Raw genomic sequence first — 18,189 nt, forward strand, 5'->3', positions numbered from 1 at the left:
CTGCTCCATTATGACAGGATAACAGTACTGATACTATGACAACAGTAACTGACTGTCAGTCACAGTAACGCTGCTCCATTATGACAGGATAACAGTACTGATACTATGACAACAGTAACTGACTGTCAGTTACAGTAACACTGCTCCATTATGACAGGATAACAGTACTGATGCTATAACAGTAACTGACTGTCAGTTACAGTAACACTGCTCCATTATGACAGGATAACAGTACTGATGCTATAACAGTAACTGACTACACATCAATCAGGACAGTGTATATAAAATACTAATCTTCAATGATAATACTAACAAAAAGGGAGAAATGAACCTCATCCAGGAACAAGGTAAAGCATCCACTTGATCTTACGTTTCCTACTATAGTTCTATTAGGTTTTAAGTTATGTGAATTCTCTTGCTTACCTGGTCAAAGAGCTGTTTGCCAGTGGTGTTGGGCTGGATGGCAAACTCCAGCTCTGCATCCATGGTGGTCACCCGCACATTAATCTACAAAACAAGTTTGCATGTTATTTGCCAGTTGCATGTAATTTTCCATTCACTGTATTGCTGTACAGTAGGCAGTCAACTTTTCATGCGACACAGTCACCACTGTGTGCCGTGGTCAGCGTTTCAGGATGTGTCAGATGCAGCTTTAACACATTTAAAATGGTATTGAGTCAGCCATTTTGGTGGACATGAAATGGACAAACTCAATTTCAGTTTGTTTTAGTGCAGGAGACTGAATGCTCCTCAAGGGAGCAACAAAGGCCTTCCAGCAAGACAGAGAACTGAAGGAGTGTTGTGTGTGTGTGTGTGTTTGAATGGGCTAATGTAGTGCCTGTGTGTGTCTTTTTGCCCTCTCAGCACTCAGTGAGTACTCCCCTTCCTAGCGGCCGCCTCCTCCTCCTCCTCCTCCTTCCTGTGAGGCGGAGCAGAGGAGCGAGGCCAGCCATTGGCTGCTGCTGACTGAGATGCACTAGGCTGGCCTGGCACCAGACCTGACACACAGCTGATAGAATAGGCCTGACCCCGAGGGCATCCTCCATGACTGACACACACATTCTCCATCCCGGTTTACCCAAACACACACACACACCCTCACTGGAGAGGCAGAGGGGAAAATAAAAAAAGACAGTGCGATATGCAGAGCGAAAGATGATGCCGAGTGGCGGCCAGCTGCACTCCAATCCAGATAGTGCAGCTGTGGGCGACTAAGGTTACAGTACCTTAGTGGCCCATTGAGAGAAGCAGCTTCCCTTGCTCGCCCCGTTTCCTCTTTCTATCATGAATTACCCATGAAACCTCAGGACAGGAACACAACACACACACATTCTCTATCCCCGTTTACCCCAAACCACACACACACACCATTACTTATCCAGAAAACGTGTAAATATCCAGCACAGTACTGCGACTCTCACAAAAACCACACTGTAGAGACTGTGCATCTGCCTCTGTCTCGCTAGCATTAATTAGCCATGAAACCTCCTGTATTCTCGCTCTGCCCCACTAACTATTCAGTATTCTCCAATGAAAGCACATGTAACTGGTGTGAAATGGCTAGCTAATTAGCACCCCGCTAATTAGCTAGCCTAATAACGTTTCAATCAGTGACGTCACTCGCTCTGAGACCTTGAAGTAGTTGTTTCCCTTGCAGAGCAAGTGGCTTTTGTGGAGCGATGAGTAATGATGCTTCAGGGATGTCAGTTGTTAATGTGTGCAGAGGTGTCCCTGGTTCGAGCCCAGGTAGGGACGAGCTGAGGGACAAAATATATACTGTTAGACACACATGCGACCCCTCTCCACCTGCATCCTAGTACAGCACAGAAAAAGGCAAGTAGACTAGAGCTAGAACTATGATAAGAAGTATATCTACCAAACAAATCAAGTCAAATTGTTGCAACAAACGTTTCCGACACCTTGCAGAATTCATACCCCAAAGAAGACAGGCTGTTCTGGAGGCAAAAGGGGGGGGGGGGGTCTGAGCCAGTACTAGATGGGTGTACCTAATAAACTGAGTATATGTGTGTGGGCATGTCAATGTGTGAGTGAGTATAGTGTGTTAACACTCTCTTCCCTGCTGTGTGCACATGTGGACTAAGTCCTTAGTGATGTGGATGCCAAGGAACTTGAAGCTCTCAACCCGCCCCACTACAGCCCCATCAACGTGGATGGGGACGTAATCCCCTCTTTCTAATATAGTTCACTTTCAGCTCCTTGGTCTTACGGATGTTGACAATTACTGCTACAGTTGAAGTCAGAAGTTTACATGCACTTAGGTTGGAGTCATTAAAACAAATTTTTCATCCACTCCACAAACTTCTTGTTAACAAATTATAGTTTTGGCAAGTCGGTTAGGACATCTACTTTGTGCATGACAAGTAATTTTTCCAACAATTGTTTACAGACAGATTATTTCACTTCAATTCACTGTGTCACAATTCCAGTGGGTCAGAAGTTTACATACAGTATGTTGACTGTGCCTTTAACCAGCTCGGAAAATTCAGAAAATTATGTCATGGCTTTAGAAGCATCTGATAGGCAATTTACATCATTTGAGTCAATTGAAGGTGTACCTGTTAATGTGTTTCAAGGCCTACCTTCAAACTCCGTGCCTCTTTGCTTGACATCATGGGAAAATCAAAAGAAATCAGCCAAGACCCCAGAAAAAAAATTATAGACCTCCACAAGTCTGGTTCATCCTTGGGAGCAATTTCCAAATGCCTGAAGGTACCACGTTCATCTGTACAAACAATAGTACGCAAGTATAAAAACCATGGGACCACGCAGCCGTCATACCGCTCAGGAAGGAGATGTGTTCTGTCTCCTAGAGATGAACGTACTTCTGTCCCAAATCTGTCCCAGAACAACAGCAAAGGACCTTGTGAAGATGCCGGAGGAAACAGGAAGCTATATCCACAGTAAAACAAGTCCTATATCAACATAACCTGAAAGGCCGCTCAGCAAGGAAGAAACCACTGCTCCAAAACCACCATTAAAAAGTCAGACTACGGTTTGCAACTGCACATGGGGACAAAGATCGTACTTTTTGGAGAAATGTCCTCTGGTCTGATGAAACAAAAATAGAACTGTTTGGCCATAATTACCATCGTTATGTTTGGAGGAAAAAGGGAGAGGCTTGCAAGCCGAAGAACACCATCCCAACCGTGAAGCACGGGGGTGGCAGCATCATGTTGTGGGGGTGCCTTGCTGAAAGAGGGACTGGTGCACTTCACAAAATAGATGGCATCATGAAGAGGAAAAATGTGTGGATATATTAAAGCAACATCTCAAGACATCAGTCAGGAAGTTAAAGCTGGGTCGCAAATGGGTCATGACCCCAAGCATACTTCCAAAGTTGTGGCAAAATGGCTTAAGGACAACAAAGTCAAGGTATTGGAGTGGCCATCACAAAGCCCTGACCTCAATCCTATAGAAAATTTGTGGGCAGAACTGAAAAAGCTGATGCTAATATATGCATATTATTATTAGTATTGGATAGAAAACACTCTGAAGTTTCCAAACTGTTTGAATGATGTCTGAGTATAACACAACTCACATGGCAGGCGAAAACCTGAGAAAAATCCAACCAGGAAGTGGGACATCTGAGGTTTGTAGATTTTCAAAGCTTGGCCTACCGAATACACACTGAGATATGGATGAGGTTGCACTTCCAAGGGCTCCCACTAGATGTCAACCGTCTTTAGAAACTGGTTTGAGGATTCTACTATAAAGGAGGGGCTCATGAGACCTCATTGAGTCAGTGGTCTGGCAGAGACCCTTGGACTCATGACGCGCGCTCCCGCCTGAGTTACCTCTCGTTCCAGTGCTTTTCTGAAGACCAAGGAATTCTCTGGTTGAAACATTATTGATGTTTTATGTTAAAAACATCCTAACGATTGATTCCATACATCGTTTGACATGTTTCTAAAGGACTGTAACGGAACTTTGAGTTTTTGTCCGGATGAAGTGCCTGCGTCTCATGAAGATGGATTACTGGGCTGAACACGCTAACAACAAGTGGCTATTTGGACATAAATGGAACTTTATGGAACAAATCAGTCATTTATTGTCGAACTGGGATTCCTGGGATTGCCTTCTGATGAAGATCAAAGGTAAGTGAATATTTATGGTGTAGTTTCTAACTTTGTTGATTCCAAAATGGCGGATATTCCTCTGGCTGTTTTGGGTTCTGAGCGCTGTTCTCAGATTATGCTTTTTCCGTAAAGTTTTTTTGAAATCTGAAACAGCGGTTGCATTAAGGAGAAGTCTCTCTAATTCTGTGAATAACACTTGTATCTTTTATCAATGTTTATTATGAGTATTTCTGCAAAAATCACCGGATATTTTGGAATCAAAACATTACTGCACGTAAGGCGCCAATGTAAACAGATTTTTGGATATAAATATGCACATTATCAGAAAAAACATACATGTATTGTGTAACATGATGTCCTATGAGTGTCATCTGATGAAGATCAAAGGTTAGTGATTAACTATCTATATTTCTGCTTTTTGTGACCCCTATCTTTGGCTGGAAAAATGGCTGTGTGTTTTTTCGACTTGGCGGTGATCTAACAATCATTTGTTGTGCTTTAGCTGTAAAGCATTTTTGAAATCGGACATGATGGGTAGATTAACAATATGTTTATCTTTCATTTGCTGTATTGGACTTGTTCATGTGGTAAAGTTACATATTTCAAAAAAACATTTTTTAATTTCACACGCTGCTTTTTCAGCGGAATGTTGTCGAGGGGTTGCTAGAAAGGTTAAGGTTAAATGAGGTGTTTCTTCTAAGGAACTCAGGTCAGGTCCCCTCCCTCAAATAGCTGATCGAGTCAGTCAGGGGATGGGATTAGAAGGGAATATGTACACATATAAACCAGACCACCACCACAACACAGGCACAAGGTCACCGTTAAGTAACAAGTCTTTCCTAACCTTTTCACGTGTGAGTTCCAAATATCTCTAACCGTCGCCCCTGAATGAGTTTATTCATGTCCGTGATGTCAGAATGCTCTCACTGTTCCAAAATGCGACTGTTATGTCACAGAAGTTACCTGCGCTGCCCTCAAACCAAGGCATACTGCCTGCTAATTACCTTTAAGCAATGTTTCAACTTGTCAACTTCAAATTATTTTCAAACAAGTTCTATACTCTAACAGTTTGAATTGAGATGTGTTCCACTTCCTTGTTAATTCACATAAGAAGTAGCCAATTTCACTGTTGTGGACAATTTTTGTTTGACTTTTTACTGAGCCCGACAAACTTCTCTCTTCAACGAGAGCTCAAGCACTCCCTAGTGTTTCCCCAGATCAAGTATGAAAACATTGTGCATCCTAGACAGAACAGGCCTTGCACAACGTTTTCACCGCAGCACATTTTCAGGTAGGCGCCCGCATTGCCTTCGTGTTTGTTTTCCTTACAAATTGGACTTTAGACGTGTGCGTTCCAATCAAAGTAAGTGGCTTATTTTCTGTATATAGTGTTGTTTCTGCTGTAAATATGGATCCTAATATATTTACTGTTTTATTCATGTTTTCAAGTACTGGTGATGAATCATGCATAGATTGTAATGGACAGGTGTGTAAAATACTTTTTGAATGTTGTACTGATTATTATGAGCTAATGCTAGGCTATTTGCCAGCTATGTGTGGCGCCATGTTTGTAGCCATGTTTGTTGACATCATTAAATGCATTCTGGTTGTCAATGGATAGTTCACTTGACTGACTTATGGTTATTTCAAGACAACTGTGAACTCGGAAAAATACTAGGTAAAATCATGACGTCAATGATCTTCAGGTCGGAAAGTCGGAGCTCTAGAAAGAGGCCCGAGTTGGAATTCCGAGTTGGATGACCATTCAAAATGATTTTTTACAGTCGGAGCTCGTCGCCCCCCAGAGTTCCCTATTGTGTTGAACGCACTGAAGTCGGAAGTCTAAGATTTCCCAGTTGTTTTGAACACGGCATCAGATTGTAACTTTGGTACCTCAGGGTTGCCAGCTCAGATCCCCTTTCCAGGGGTTTTATTTTATCGTATAAACTTCTGTGTTTGCCCCCCATTTATTGATAAATCCCCCATCATTGTAACATTTCCTGCATCATATCCCTCCCAATACCTTCACCCATTTCTACCCCCCATGTACTTGAAAGCCCCCCACAAATGAAATGAACCCCCTCACAAACCCCCCGAAAATGGTTTCATCCCTGCATAGCTTTCGCGCTACGGTTAGGCAGTAGGCTTGTATTTGGTGTGATGATCTGTGAGGTGAAAACATTTGTGATTTGTCAAAAACGGTAAATGACTTGTCAAGTTATGTGCTCAGGTTCTTGTATACACTAACAAGTACATCAACGATTTGTAATATGCTGAAAAGTGGCTAAACTATGTTCATATTTTTCAGGCAATGAGCGCAGCCATCTTTGACTTTGTTTATTTGCGTCTTATAGTGAATGGCATTCTGGGATTAGGGAGTTTTCGCCAAGTCAAACAAACAAAAACATGTCTGCCATTATAAATAATTTAGCTTCTGTTAGCTTAGCGAACATGCATCTCTTTTCTAAACAATACATTTCTCCCTTATGGAATGAGTTTACCTGTGGATGTGTTCCGTGTTATGTTCGCAATTATCTTTTACAATAAAAATGTTAAATTGTGAAATAAAGTTGTGAAGACCTTTATTTCCCATCAGTGCAAAACATTGTTTAGATGCTTTTCAAACAACAACGCCGTTTAGACGCATTTGTTGCATCATACTTTGATGCTACTGTTCCAGTCACGTTTGTGATCGTACGCTGCAGGGACCACTCAACAATGATCACACATACGTGATCGTACTCATTAAATGGTTGAAAGTAAACTGACTTGGAAAGACCATGCCTTAGTCCCGTTATATAATGAAGTAGCAACATGCAGTGTGCGCAGGACAAACGGACGCCTTGTTGGGTATCAGAGTTACAAAGCTGTTATGGAGAGTCAAGTGCTTAACTTGTGTTTCCTACCGATGTTTTGAATGTCCCTTTCCTGGTGTTTGTGTGGGGGCTGCCTGCCACCAGCAATCAGCTGTGCAGGTGCTGACCTTTGTTAGACTTCACACGCACGCGCGTCTGCCTGTCTATATCTCTGGGTTTGTATGCCTGGGTGTGTACGTGTGTGTGTGCCTGTGTATGTGTGTTTATGCCTGCATGTGTATCTGAGCCAAAAACACAACTAGCCCACGGAGTGTGAAGGCGAAGAGAGTAGTCTAGCTAAAGCCAGGCAGACAGACGGCTCTCCATAATCCCTGGCTGTCCCGTGTGTGGACAGAAGGAAGGGGGAGGAGAGACGTGCTATAGCACCCACACAGCTAATCACATCCTCTGAAAACACCACTGAACCAAGCCCCAGTTACTCATGACACCCCAAATACAGTACATAAACCAATGTGATACAACTGGTGGATTTCAAACTAAAAACAGTACAGTAGCACTTTCTCTTGGCGATAGCACCGGTTCTGATTCAGGCCTAGAAGAAAACTGCACAAGAATCTAAGGAGGACTCATATTAGGGCAATTGGGAGTGTGATCAGGTGTGTGTGTGAGGGACATGGTCAAAGGGATCTGTCTTTTTCCTCTAGTGGTCATGTTTCCCACCATCCATGTGACTGAGTCAGTAGGGCAGAGCTAAATGTGGAAGACCAAATGCCCCTGAGAGGCCATGCATGAACAGAGAGGTGATGAAAGGAAGGCCGAATGGACCACACAGTGTGCGTGTGTGAGAGAGAGAGTTCTAGAAAGGTTAGCTGAGACACTTTTCAGTCAGAATCTTTATCCTGTTGCTCGTCATGCATTTTGTTTAGAGGATGAGTCTTCTCTCAGACAATCCCCTCAGTAAATGTGCAGCTGTTTGTCCATAAGCTGTTTACATAGGCTTTGCTGAGAGGAGGTCTCAGACAGACACACAGGACTGTTCTCCTTTATTTAGTCAGAGTGGAGTTGTTAATCTGGCCAGCTGGGCAATAAGCAGCTGTCTGTCCGGTTGATTAACCCCCCTACTGGGGAGGGAGGGGAGGAATCCCCACCTACACACGTACTCAGGATCAGGTCGGGTGCTTGTCAACAGAGCACAGGATCAGGAAGCGTTCCACTCAGACTCATAGACCAGGGGTGTGTTCAGTTTGCTTGAACGCTTGGTACGTTGCGGAACGGTTTGTAATGAACAACACATTTTTCCCAAAACGTTCTGGTATGTACATGAACAGACAGGTTTGCTCCGTTCGGTGGGTGTGGCTTGAAGCAAAAAAAAAACAGTGGTGCATTTTGAACACACAATCCAACCCCTCCCTGTTTTTAACTGGTCGTTCAGTACAGCACCGTTTCAGTTCAATTAAACATCCAATTACATTTTTATGTACTGAACGCAGCCCTGGACAGTGCAGCCCTGGGCAGGCTAGAATGTTAACTATGGCCCAGTCAGTCTGTTTGGACTTCAACAGGCAGGCGTGAGGATAATGGATGCTGCTCCAACTTTGTGTTGTTGGTTTATCTATGCGATTTGACAGAGCTCACCAAGGCCTTGCAGAGCTTTCACTAGCAGACAGAGATATAGCAGAAAACAAAGCTAGCAAACAAGGCTGCAGTGTCACCCAGTGCCCCCCCACCACTTACAGCCTGTCCCCCTACTCATCCCCTTACCCTTCTTACACAGGATGTTGACACAGCTCTCCCATTTATATGGGCCCAATTCACACAGCTCTCCCATTTATATGGGCCCAATTCACACTCAGGCCCTTCTGCAGCAAACCAAACAAGACAGAGAAAACAGGCACGTCCCTGCAGGGGTCCCTTCCTGTGGGGTCTGTCGGGTCATAAACACCCCCCCGCCAAGCTCACGGGAAGGGAGGAGGGGTTTGGTCAGCGTGTGCCAGTTCTTATGCCCAATGAATAATGCAGGTTATTCAGTATAGGCTACCCCAACCCCCCTGACCTCACACTGTTACCGCTACCCCAGAGGTGGGCTACCAGCACAGCAAAACACAGGCCTTGCCTGGGGTACAAACAAGCACATGGACTCTCAGCCCTACTAAGCAGCCTACCATTAAAAGTTAGGAGCAGTTTGACTTCCCAAAGCCATTTTTAACATATTAAAATGTTCCATCCCCAGTGCAGTTTCATTCACCTGCTGAATTTTAAAAAACAGGTTAATTAATCCCATCATGAATTGTAGCTGGGTTAACCTAGAGTCTAATCCCAGTCTAAGCCAAGAGAGGGGTTCTAAAATAACATATGGAATTGTTATAAGATGGTCATACCAAGAATTATTTAGATATTTGATTTGGAATTTTAAGACCTCTTAAGGTATCAAAAATAAAAAAATAAAACATGTATTTTAACAGATTCACTACATGGTAGGTCATTTAGATTTATTTTTGGGACTAAGTTTGTTCTGAAGTGTCTGTCCTATATCTGAGAGCTATAAGAAAAATCAGGGAATTACTTTGACATGCATTTATCCCTTTATTTAGGCACTAAACTCTCCATATATACTTCCATAAAAAATTGTAAAACATCTACTGGTATTGGAAAACACCAGTGTTCGTGAGAGTCTCAACTTTCCACAGAGGGGTCACATGTGTGTGTACCCAAACCGTTCGGACGCTACAGACAAGTTGGCAGAAGAGGCTGTATCGACTTCAGATGAGTCTTATGGTCGTCCTAGAGCAAAACGGAGTACACCATCGTGTTTGTGAGAGTCATCTCTCATCATAGTTTGTAGGCTAAACCTTTCGTACGCTACAAACGTTTTCATGAGAAGACAGATTTTCGGGATGTCTCATGGTCTGACAAACACCACTCTAGCGCTCCCACCTTTTACCGCAGATGCGGAAGGGGGTTATCGGCAGATGCAGTAGATTGAGATGCAGCCCATGCAAAACATAACATCTCTCTAGCTTAAACAGACAGATTTTGATGGGGATGTTTTTATTACAGTGCCTTCAGAAAGTACTCAGACCTTTAGCGTTACAGCCTTATTCTGAAACTGATTCAATTGTTTTTTTCCCCTCACAATCTACACACAACACCCCATAATGACAAAGCAAAAACAGGTTTGTAGAAATGTCTGCACATTTATTAAACAAAAACATGGAATATCACATTTACATAAGTTTTCAGACCCTTTACTCAGTACTTTGTTGATTCACCTTTGTCAGCAATTACAGCCTCAAGTTTTCTTGGGCATGACGCTACAAGCTTCTCCCATTCTTCTCTGCAGATTCTCTCAAGCTCTGTCAGGTTGGATGGGGAGCGTGGCCGCACAGCTATTTTCAAGTCTGGGCTCTGGCTGTGCCACTCAAGGACATTCAGAGACTTGTTTGGAAACTACTCCTGTGTTGTCTTGGCTGTGTGCTTAGGGTCGTTGTCCTGTTGGAAGGTAAACCTTCACCCCGTGCTGAGGTCCTGAGCGCTCTGGAGCAGGTTTTCATCAAGGATCTCTGTACTTTGCTCCATTCATCTTTCCCGCAATCCTGACTAGTCTCTCAGTCCCTGCCGCTGAAAAACATCCCCACAGCATGATGCTGCTGCCACCACGTTTCATCGTAGGAATGGTGCCAGGTTTCCTCCAGATGTGACACTTGGCATTCAGGCCAAAGATTTCAATATTGGTTTCATCAGACCAGAGAATCTTGTTTCTCATGGTCAGAGTCCTTTGGGTGCCTTTAGGCAAACTCAAAGCAGACTGTCATGTGCCTTTTACTGAGGAGTGGCTTCTGTCTGGCCACTACCATTAAGGCCTGATTGGTCACCTCTCTGACCAAGGCCCTTCTCCCCCGATTGCTCAGTTTGGCCAGGCAGCCAGCTCTAGAAAGATACTTAGTGGATCCAAACCTCTTCCATTTAAGAATGGAGGCCTTGTGGACCTTCAATGCTGCAGAAATGTTTTGGTACCCATCCCCAGATCTGTGCTTCGACACAATCCTGTCTCGGAGCTCTACGGACAATTTCTTCAACCCTATGGCTTGGTTTTTGCTCTGACATGCACTGTCATCTGTGGGACCTTATATAGATAGACAGGTGTGTGCCTTTCCAAATCATGTCCAATAAATTGCATTTACCACAGGTGGACCCCAATCAAGTTGTAGAAACATCTGAAGGATGATCAATGGAAACAGGATGAACTTGATCTCAATTTCAAGTCATAGCAAAGAGTCGGAATACTTATGTAAATTACTTCTGTTTTTTATTATTTATAAATTTGATAACATTTCTAGAAACCTGTTTTTACTTTGTCATTATGGGGTATTGTGTGTAGATTGCTGAGAATGTTTTTTAGAATAAGGCTATACGGTAAGAAAATGTCAAATAGGTCAAGGGGTCTGAATGCTTTCCAAATGCACTGTATGTTAATTACATTGCTGCAGGGGCGCGGAAATTTTAGGCCAAGGGGTAACGGACAAATTAAACGTATGAATATTCCAGATAAGAATTCAGCCACCCCGAATTCCCATTGGTGTTGTTTTGGGGCCTTTGAGTGGCCCCTGAGTGGCTGACAAACTATGGGGGACATACTATTCTCTAGTGCCTTTGACAGTGACCTTATCGAAAAAGGATGCCTGGCCTGTTTCTGCTGTGAGCCGTGTTGGGGCGGTGCGCTGTGTTGGGACGGTGCGCTGATGACTCAGGAGACAGAGAGAATCAGAGGATGATGACATCATCAGTGCACGTCTGCGCCTCTCTCCACTGCCATTTCCCCACCACCCCAGATTCCCAATATATCCACAAGGAGAGAGGAGTGTGTATAGCCAACTGCCATCTTAATCATTTGACAAGAGCCAAAACCAGCCCTTCTTAACTCCAGTCTCACACAAGAACAGTTCCCCTACCAGGGCTTCCAAAACACTCCCTCCCCTACAATGTTTTCCTCCACTGACCGTAAATCAAACTCTGTATCATAACTAAGCATAAAATCAAAGCAGGAGTTATGCAAGAGCCACATGACTCATCCTCTAACCCCATGTCCCGACCTGCTTCTTAAGACATGAACAGAGAAACTAGGAGAAACAGTGAGAATGTTCAGTGGATATCGGATACCATGCACTGCATTGAATGGTTTGTTTTGGCGTCTCTTGTACAGCAGAGGGCCCTGGTATTCTCTCTGTCCAATTAGCTGTTAACAATAGCAGCAGTGTTGCAGAGCCTCTGGCCCTGTGTCTGTGGCTGAGATAGGCTGAGAGCCTGGGAGACATACACACAGGCCTACACTACATCACACCATGGGTCTTGGAAGGGAACCATCAAGTGCAAGGGTGAAGGAGGGTGGGCGGTACAAGCACATACAAACTTCCTGTACACTCAAGACACTAGTCTTATCCAGAGCATCTTACAGATAGTCAGCAGTCAAGTCAGTGCATGTGGCCCAAGTAGGAAGTGAAACCACATCCCTTGTGTTGCCAGCAGTAGAAACTAAGTTCCCATCGACTGGACAGGAAGCAGTCTAACCGATGAAGACCACAGATGGTTTTGAACTGAACTGGTTATCTCGTCCTTTCCACTGCATTAGTATTCAGTTCATAGTTCCGTTTCTGAGGTCTTACCGGTTTCGGCATGTTTGTCTCCTCTCCTCCCTTCACCCGGCAGCTGAGAAGACAACTGTCACAGGATGGATAGCTTCCCTGTTTCACAGAACCTAGGGGACAGAGAAGATCAGTTCAGTTATGGGGACATTGTAGCAGATCTAATGCAGGTAGAACAGCTGATGCAACACATGGGTAAGACAGAGAAACCAGGGCAAAGGGGAAGGAATGAAAGAGAAGAAGGGGAGTTTAGGTCAGTGGGTAGAGAGGGGGTAACGATGATATTGTCACTGTGGTGTCCGGGTCAACCGGACTGAAATAAAGCTGGGGGAGTGAATACTTATGATAGGCACTGTATGTACTCATTTCTAATTTGATAGTGCTCTTTTCCTTTATTTTCTAGTTTATCATTAAAGCAAACTTGGTAAGTTATATTGATAATTTGGATTACCTGTGATTTACAGGACACTGCTGAGGAGAGGACCTCTCATAACGATGGCTGCAATTGGAGTAATGGAAGGGTATCAACCACACAGAAACTTTGTGTTTGATCAAATTGCTGTTTCAGTAAAGAGTGCAGTGGTAGTGTAATCTCATGACTTGAATCACCTGGTAAGAAGATGTAAGGTTGATTACGCCCGATCCAAATATAGAACGGTTGCCTGGGAGACAATAAAACATGAGACTGAGGGGTCTATTCAATTTCAGCCCTCCAAGGCTTGAGCATAATCTCTCATCCCCCAGTCATACATTCTATTGCTGCACTGGGTGAAAAGGGTCCATATCAGGGGATATCTTTGCTTCACACGTTTTTGATATTCTAGAGGATACAGACCATTTTCAATGCATATTTTGAGTTATGTGGATTTGCACCATATTCAGACAAATTCTGAATCCAGACGTGTCTTTTAGATATGTATGATGCTGGAATTACTCTGAATATCACACATGGACATTTCCTTTGGCCGGATATGGACATTTCCTATGGCCGGATATGGACATTTCCTTTGGCCGGATATGGACATTTCCTTTGGCCGGACATGGACATTTCCTATGGCCGGACATGGACATTTCCTATGGCCGGACATGGACATTTCCTATGGCCGGACATGGACATTTCCTATGGCCGGACATGGACATTTCCTATGGCCGGACATGGACATTTCCTATGGCCGGACATGGACATTTCCTATGGCCGGACATGGACATTTCCTATGGCCGGACATGGACATTTCCTATGGCCGGACATGGACATTTCCTATGGCCGGACATGGACATTTCCTATGGCCGGACATGGACATTTCCTATGGCCGGACATGGACATTTCCTATGGCCGGACATGGACATTTCCTATGGCCGGACATGGACATTTCCTATGGCCGGACATGGACATTTCCTATGGCCGGACATGGACATTTCCTATGGCCGGACATGGACATTTCCTATGGCCGGACATGGACATTTCCTATGGCCGGATATGGACATTTCCTATGGCCGGATATGGACTTCAATATCTTGAGATGTGCGACATCCTATTTCCTCTCTTCAGGTTGACAAATACTGACTGTATACATCGCATATCTGTGTTCTCAGCACATTCAAGATATGCCATATTGATTCCAGATATGCTTTTCTTGGCTGATCTCCCTATCTGGATCTTGATATGCCGAAAATAACGGCGATTTCTGATGCATTTATGAGTTTTCCGCACATGCTCAATAATTTGTTGAATATGAAATCCATATTTCATACTGACAGTAGGCCTGCATAGTATATTTTCATATGCTGAGGTGACTGAGGTTCATAATCAGGATCCTGATATGCTTTTTGATAAGCTAAATAAGGACAATTTCTGATAATATTAAATCCATATAATTATTTGACACTTGCTAAACGTTTTGTATTCCACCTGCATAAAGGCACACGCAAACCACAAGCTAAAAGCACTGTAACTGGCAGCCTAGCAACAAGAATCACCCCTTTCCTGGAGTTCCAATTGTCATTTTTTAGATTGTAAATGGCGTGGGGTCAAACTGACAAGAAATTAGAAAATGTTCCGAAAATACCTCAAATAAGTTAAAGCTAAAGTGAGCATCTAATTTGAGATGTTTTATTTATATCTTAGTAACGTTAACTAGAATCAAGAAGGTTCGCTAATTAGGGGGGAGCGTAAAAGCTAACTGGTAGCCTAGCTAGGTAACAAATAACATTTCCTTCCCTTCAGGGAACACATTTGGGCGCATTTTTGTATTACTGGTTAATATAAGATCGCTAACCAGCAACTTGGCCAGCTAGTTTGTACCAGTTTGTTTTCTCGTCATGAATGAAGCAAGTACGTAGCTACCTTGTGGTATGGTTATGCGAAATGACAATATTTTCTTGCAATATCGACCCAATTTTGATGAACGATTTATGCATTGACAATTTGGAGTGGATTACAGACCAACAGTAACTATCACCACGCAGGGCCTGGACTGCCAGGGACCGCCTCTGACAACCCAATCTGCACCCATCGCCCATAACAAACAGGGCTTGCAGGGGGATTGAGGGTGTGCAACTTTTATTTTCTGTTAAATAAATCAACTACATTTTCAGCATAGATTGGCCTACGTTTGTATCTTTACAGAAAACAGGTGTTCCGATTGGAGCTCTTTTTTTAAACAGAAATAGCAGATGTGCTTTGGATTAAATATGACAACATTTGCTTTTCCGTGCCTTGTAGCCTACTTCTGAATATGGCGCTGTATGCTCAGTTATGTCACCTTTATGTGAAGAAGCACATTTTCAGTGCCTGAACAGGTCAAATCATTTAGATGCTGGACATTGATCAAATCAAATTTTATTTGTCACATCCACATGGTTAGCAGATGTTAATGCGAGTGTAGCGAAATGCTTGTGCTTCTAGTTCCGACAATGCAGTAATAACCAACGAGTAATCTAACCTAACAATTCCAAAACTACTACCTTAAACACACAAGTGTAAAGGGATAAAGAATATGTACATAAAGATATATGAATGAGTGATGGTACAGAGCGGCATAGACAAGATGCAGTAGATGGTATCGAGTACAGTATATACATATGAGATGAGTATGTAAACAAAGTGGCATAGTTTAAAGTGACTAGTGATACATGTATTACATAAAGATGCAGTAGATGATATAGAGTACAGTATATACATATACATTTGAGATAAATAATGTAGGGTATGTAAACATTATATTAAGTAGCATTGTTTAAAGTGACTAGTGATATATTTTACGTCAATTCCCATCAATTCCCATTATTAAAGTGGCTGGAGTTGAGTCAGTGTGTTGGCAGCAGCCACTCAATGTTAGTGGTGGCTATTTAACAGTCTGATGGCCTTGAGATAGAAGCTGTTTTTCAATCTCTCGGTCCCAGCTTTGATGCACCTGTACTGACCTCGCCTTCTGGATGATAGCGGGGTGAACAGGCAGTGGCTCGGGTGGTTGTTGTCCTTGATGATCTTTATGGCCTTCCTGTGACATCGGGTGGTGTAGGTGTCCTGGAGGGCAGGTAGTTTGCCCCCGGTGATGCGTTGTGCAGACCTCACTACCCTCTGGAGAGCCTTACGGTTGTGGACGGAGCAGTTGCCGTACCAGGCGGTGATACAACCCGACAGGATGCTCTCGATTGTGCATCTGTAGAAGTTTGTGAGTGCTTTTGGTGACAAGCCGAATTTCTTCAGCCTCCTGAGGTTGAAGAGGCACTGCTGCGCCTTCTTCACGACGCTGTCTGCGTGGGTGGACCAATTCAGTTTGTCTGTGATGTGTACGCCGAGGAACTTAAAACGTACTACCCTCTCCACTACTGTCCCATCGATGTGGATAGGGGGGTGTTCCCTCTGCTGTTTCCTGAAGTCCAGAATCATCTCCTTAGTTTTGTTGACGTTGAGTGTGAGGTTATTTTCCTGACACCACACTCCGAGGGCCCTCACCTCCTCCCTGTAGGCCGTCTCGTCGTTGTTGGTAATCAAGCCTACCACTGTTGTGTCGTCCGCAAACTTGATGATTGAGTTGGAGGCGTGCGTAGCCACGCAGTCGTCGGTGAACAAGGAGTACAGGAGAGGGCTCAGAACGCACCCTTGTGGGGCCCCAGTGTTGAGGATCAGCAGGGTGGAGATGTTGTTACCTACCCTCACCACCAGAAATCTCCCTACTACCGTATGAGTCCAGGGAGATATCTGGGGTGAGATCCCTTCAAGACATGCCCCTGATGAGCGTGCACCCGCTTACATATTTTAACTCAGGAAGGGTATGTGTCAACATGCTGACGTGTCTAAGCCTTTATGCTTAGGCATGAACGAATCCACATACTTTCAGAAATGTATCATCTGTAGTCGTTACCTGATCATTTTTGGATCCATATTTCTCCCAAAATTATTAATTGTTCGCTGTTATTAGCTGTTCCCACATGCTTCAAGAGGGCCACCATTGTTCCTGTTCCCAAGAAAGCTAAGGTAACTGAGCTAAACGACTACCGCCCCGTAGCACTCACTTCCGTCATCATGAAGTGCTTTGAGAGACTAGTCAAGGACCATATCACCTCCACCCTACCTGACACCCTAGACCCACTCCAATTTGCTTACCAACCAAATAGGTCCACAGACGATGCAATCTCAACCACACTGCACACTGCCCTAACCCATCTGGACAAGAGGAATACCTATGTGAGAATGCTGTTCATCGACTACAGCTCAGCATTTAACACCATAGTACCCTCCAAACTCTGGGTCTCGACCTCGCCCTGTACAACTGGGTACTGGACTTCCTGACGGCTGCATCATGAGTCAGATTTAGTCCATTTTCAATCAGACATATGAGGATGAATATTACATATCATGTAAGGATATCCATTGAAATTAATAATTTGGGGAGAAATATGGATCCAAAAATGATCAGGTAATGACTACAGATGATACATTTCTGAAAGTATGTGGATTCGTTCATGCCTAAGCATAAAGGCTTAGACACGTCAGCATGTTGACACATACCCTTCCTGAGTTCAAATATGTAAGCGGGTGTACGCTCATCAGGGGCATGTCTTGAAGGAAATCTCACCCCAGATATCTCCCTGGACTCATACGGTAGTAGGGAGATTTCTGAGATCCGGATTGGATGCCTGTAGAAACTGTCCCATTACAGAGAAGATCCTATCTCAATATATAAAATGAAGGACATGTGTTTCTGGAGCATGTCTACTCCTTATATCTAATAAAATGTTAGATATCCGGAAATATCTAGATAAAAGCACCCCCTGATATTGACCCTTTTCACCCCGTGGCTGCTTTTCAACTAACACCAGCATTCCATCCAAAACAGTTGCTGCCTATATGACAATATTTTGTGAAATGTTTGTTTGTTTTGGTCTTCGGTCACTTTCTTTTGGGATGTTCACGCACACAAACATTTTGAGAGACAAGCCAAAGTCTAGGCAGCCGAAAGTCTAGGCCCCTTCGTAGCGGATTTGTCAACAGTAGGTGTTTGTTGCCATTCAACAAGACGCAACTCGTTTTCATGTAAATGTCTTCACTTGAGAAATACTGCACCAAACATCCTTTGCAAAAACGTCAAAATGAATGACAGATCGAATTAATCTAAAATAACAAACTATTTT

The 18,189-nt window shown here is 43.7% G+C and overlaps 1 protein-coding gene across 4 annotated transcripts in view; it reads right to left on the reverse strand.

The window, feature by feature from the left end:
* The window catches only part of LOC110527401 (radixin), a 36,108-nt gene that overhangs the window by 16,203 nt on the left and 1,716 nt on the right, over positions 1 to 18,189 (reverse strand). Inside the window, exons 2-5 of one of the 4 annotated variants that reach the window (XM_036982823.1) lie at positions 13,162 to 13,214; positions 13,004 to 13,051; positions 12,574 to 12,665; positions 424 to 507 (exon numbers count right to left, since the gene is read on the reverse strand). In XM_036982823.1, coding sequence (XP_036838718.1) covers positions 424 to 507; positions 12,574 to 12,585 — 96 coding nt within the window. In that variant the 5' untranslated portion in view covers positions 12,586 to 12,665; positions 13,004 to 13,051; positions 13,162 to 13,214. Of the gene's footprint in view, positions 1 to 423; positions 508 to 12,573; positions 12,666 to 13,003; positions 13,052 to 13,161; positions 13,215 to 18,189 lie in introns of those variants that run through there. The other 3 variants (XM_036982825.1, XM_036982822.1, XM_036982826.1) reach the window with 3 other exon arrangements.

This window comes from Oncorhynchus mykiss, chromosome 7 (genome assembly GCF_013265735.2).
Source record: "Oncorhynchus mykiss isolate Arlee chromosome 7, USDA_OmykA_1.1, whole genome shotgun sequence".
NCBI lineage: Eukaryota > Metazoa > Chordata > Actinopteri > Salmoniformes > Salmonidae > Oncorhynchus > Oncorhynchus mykiss.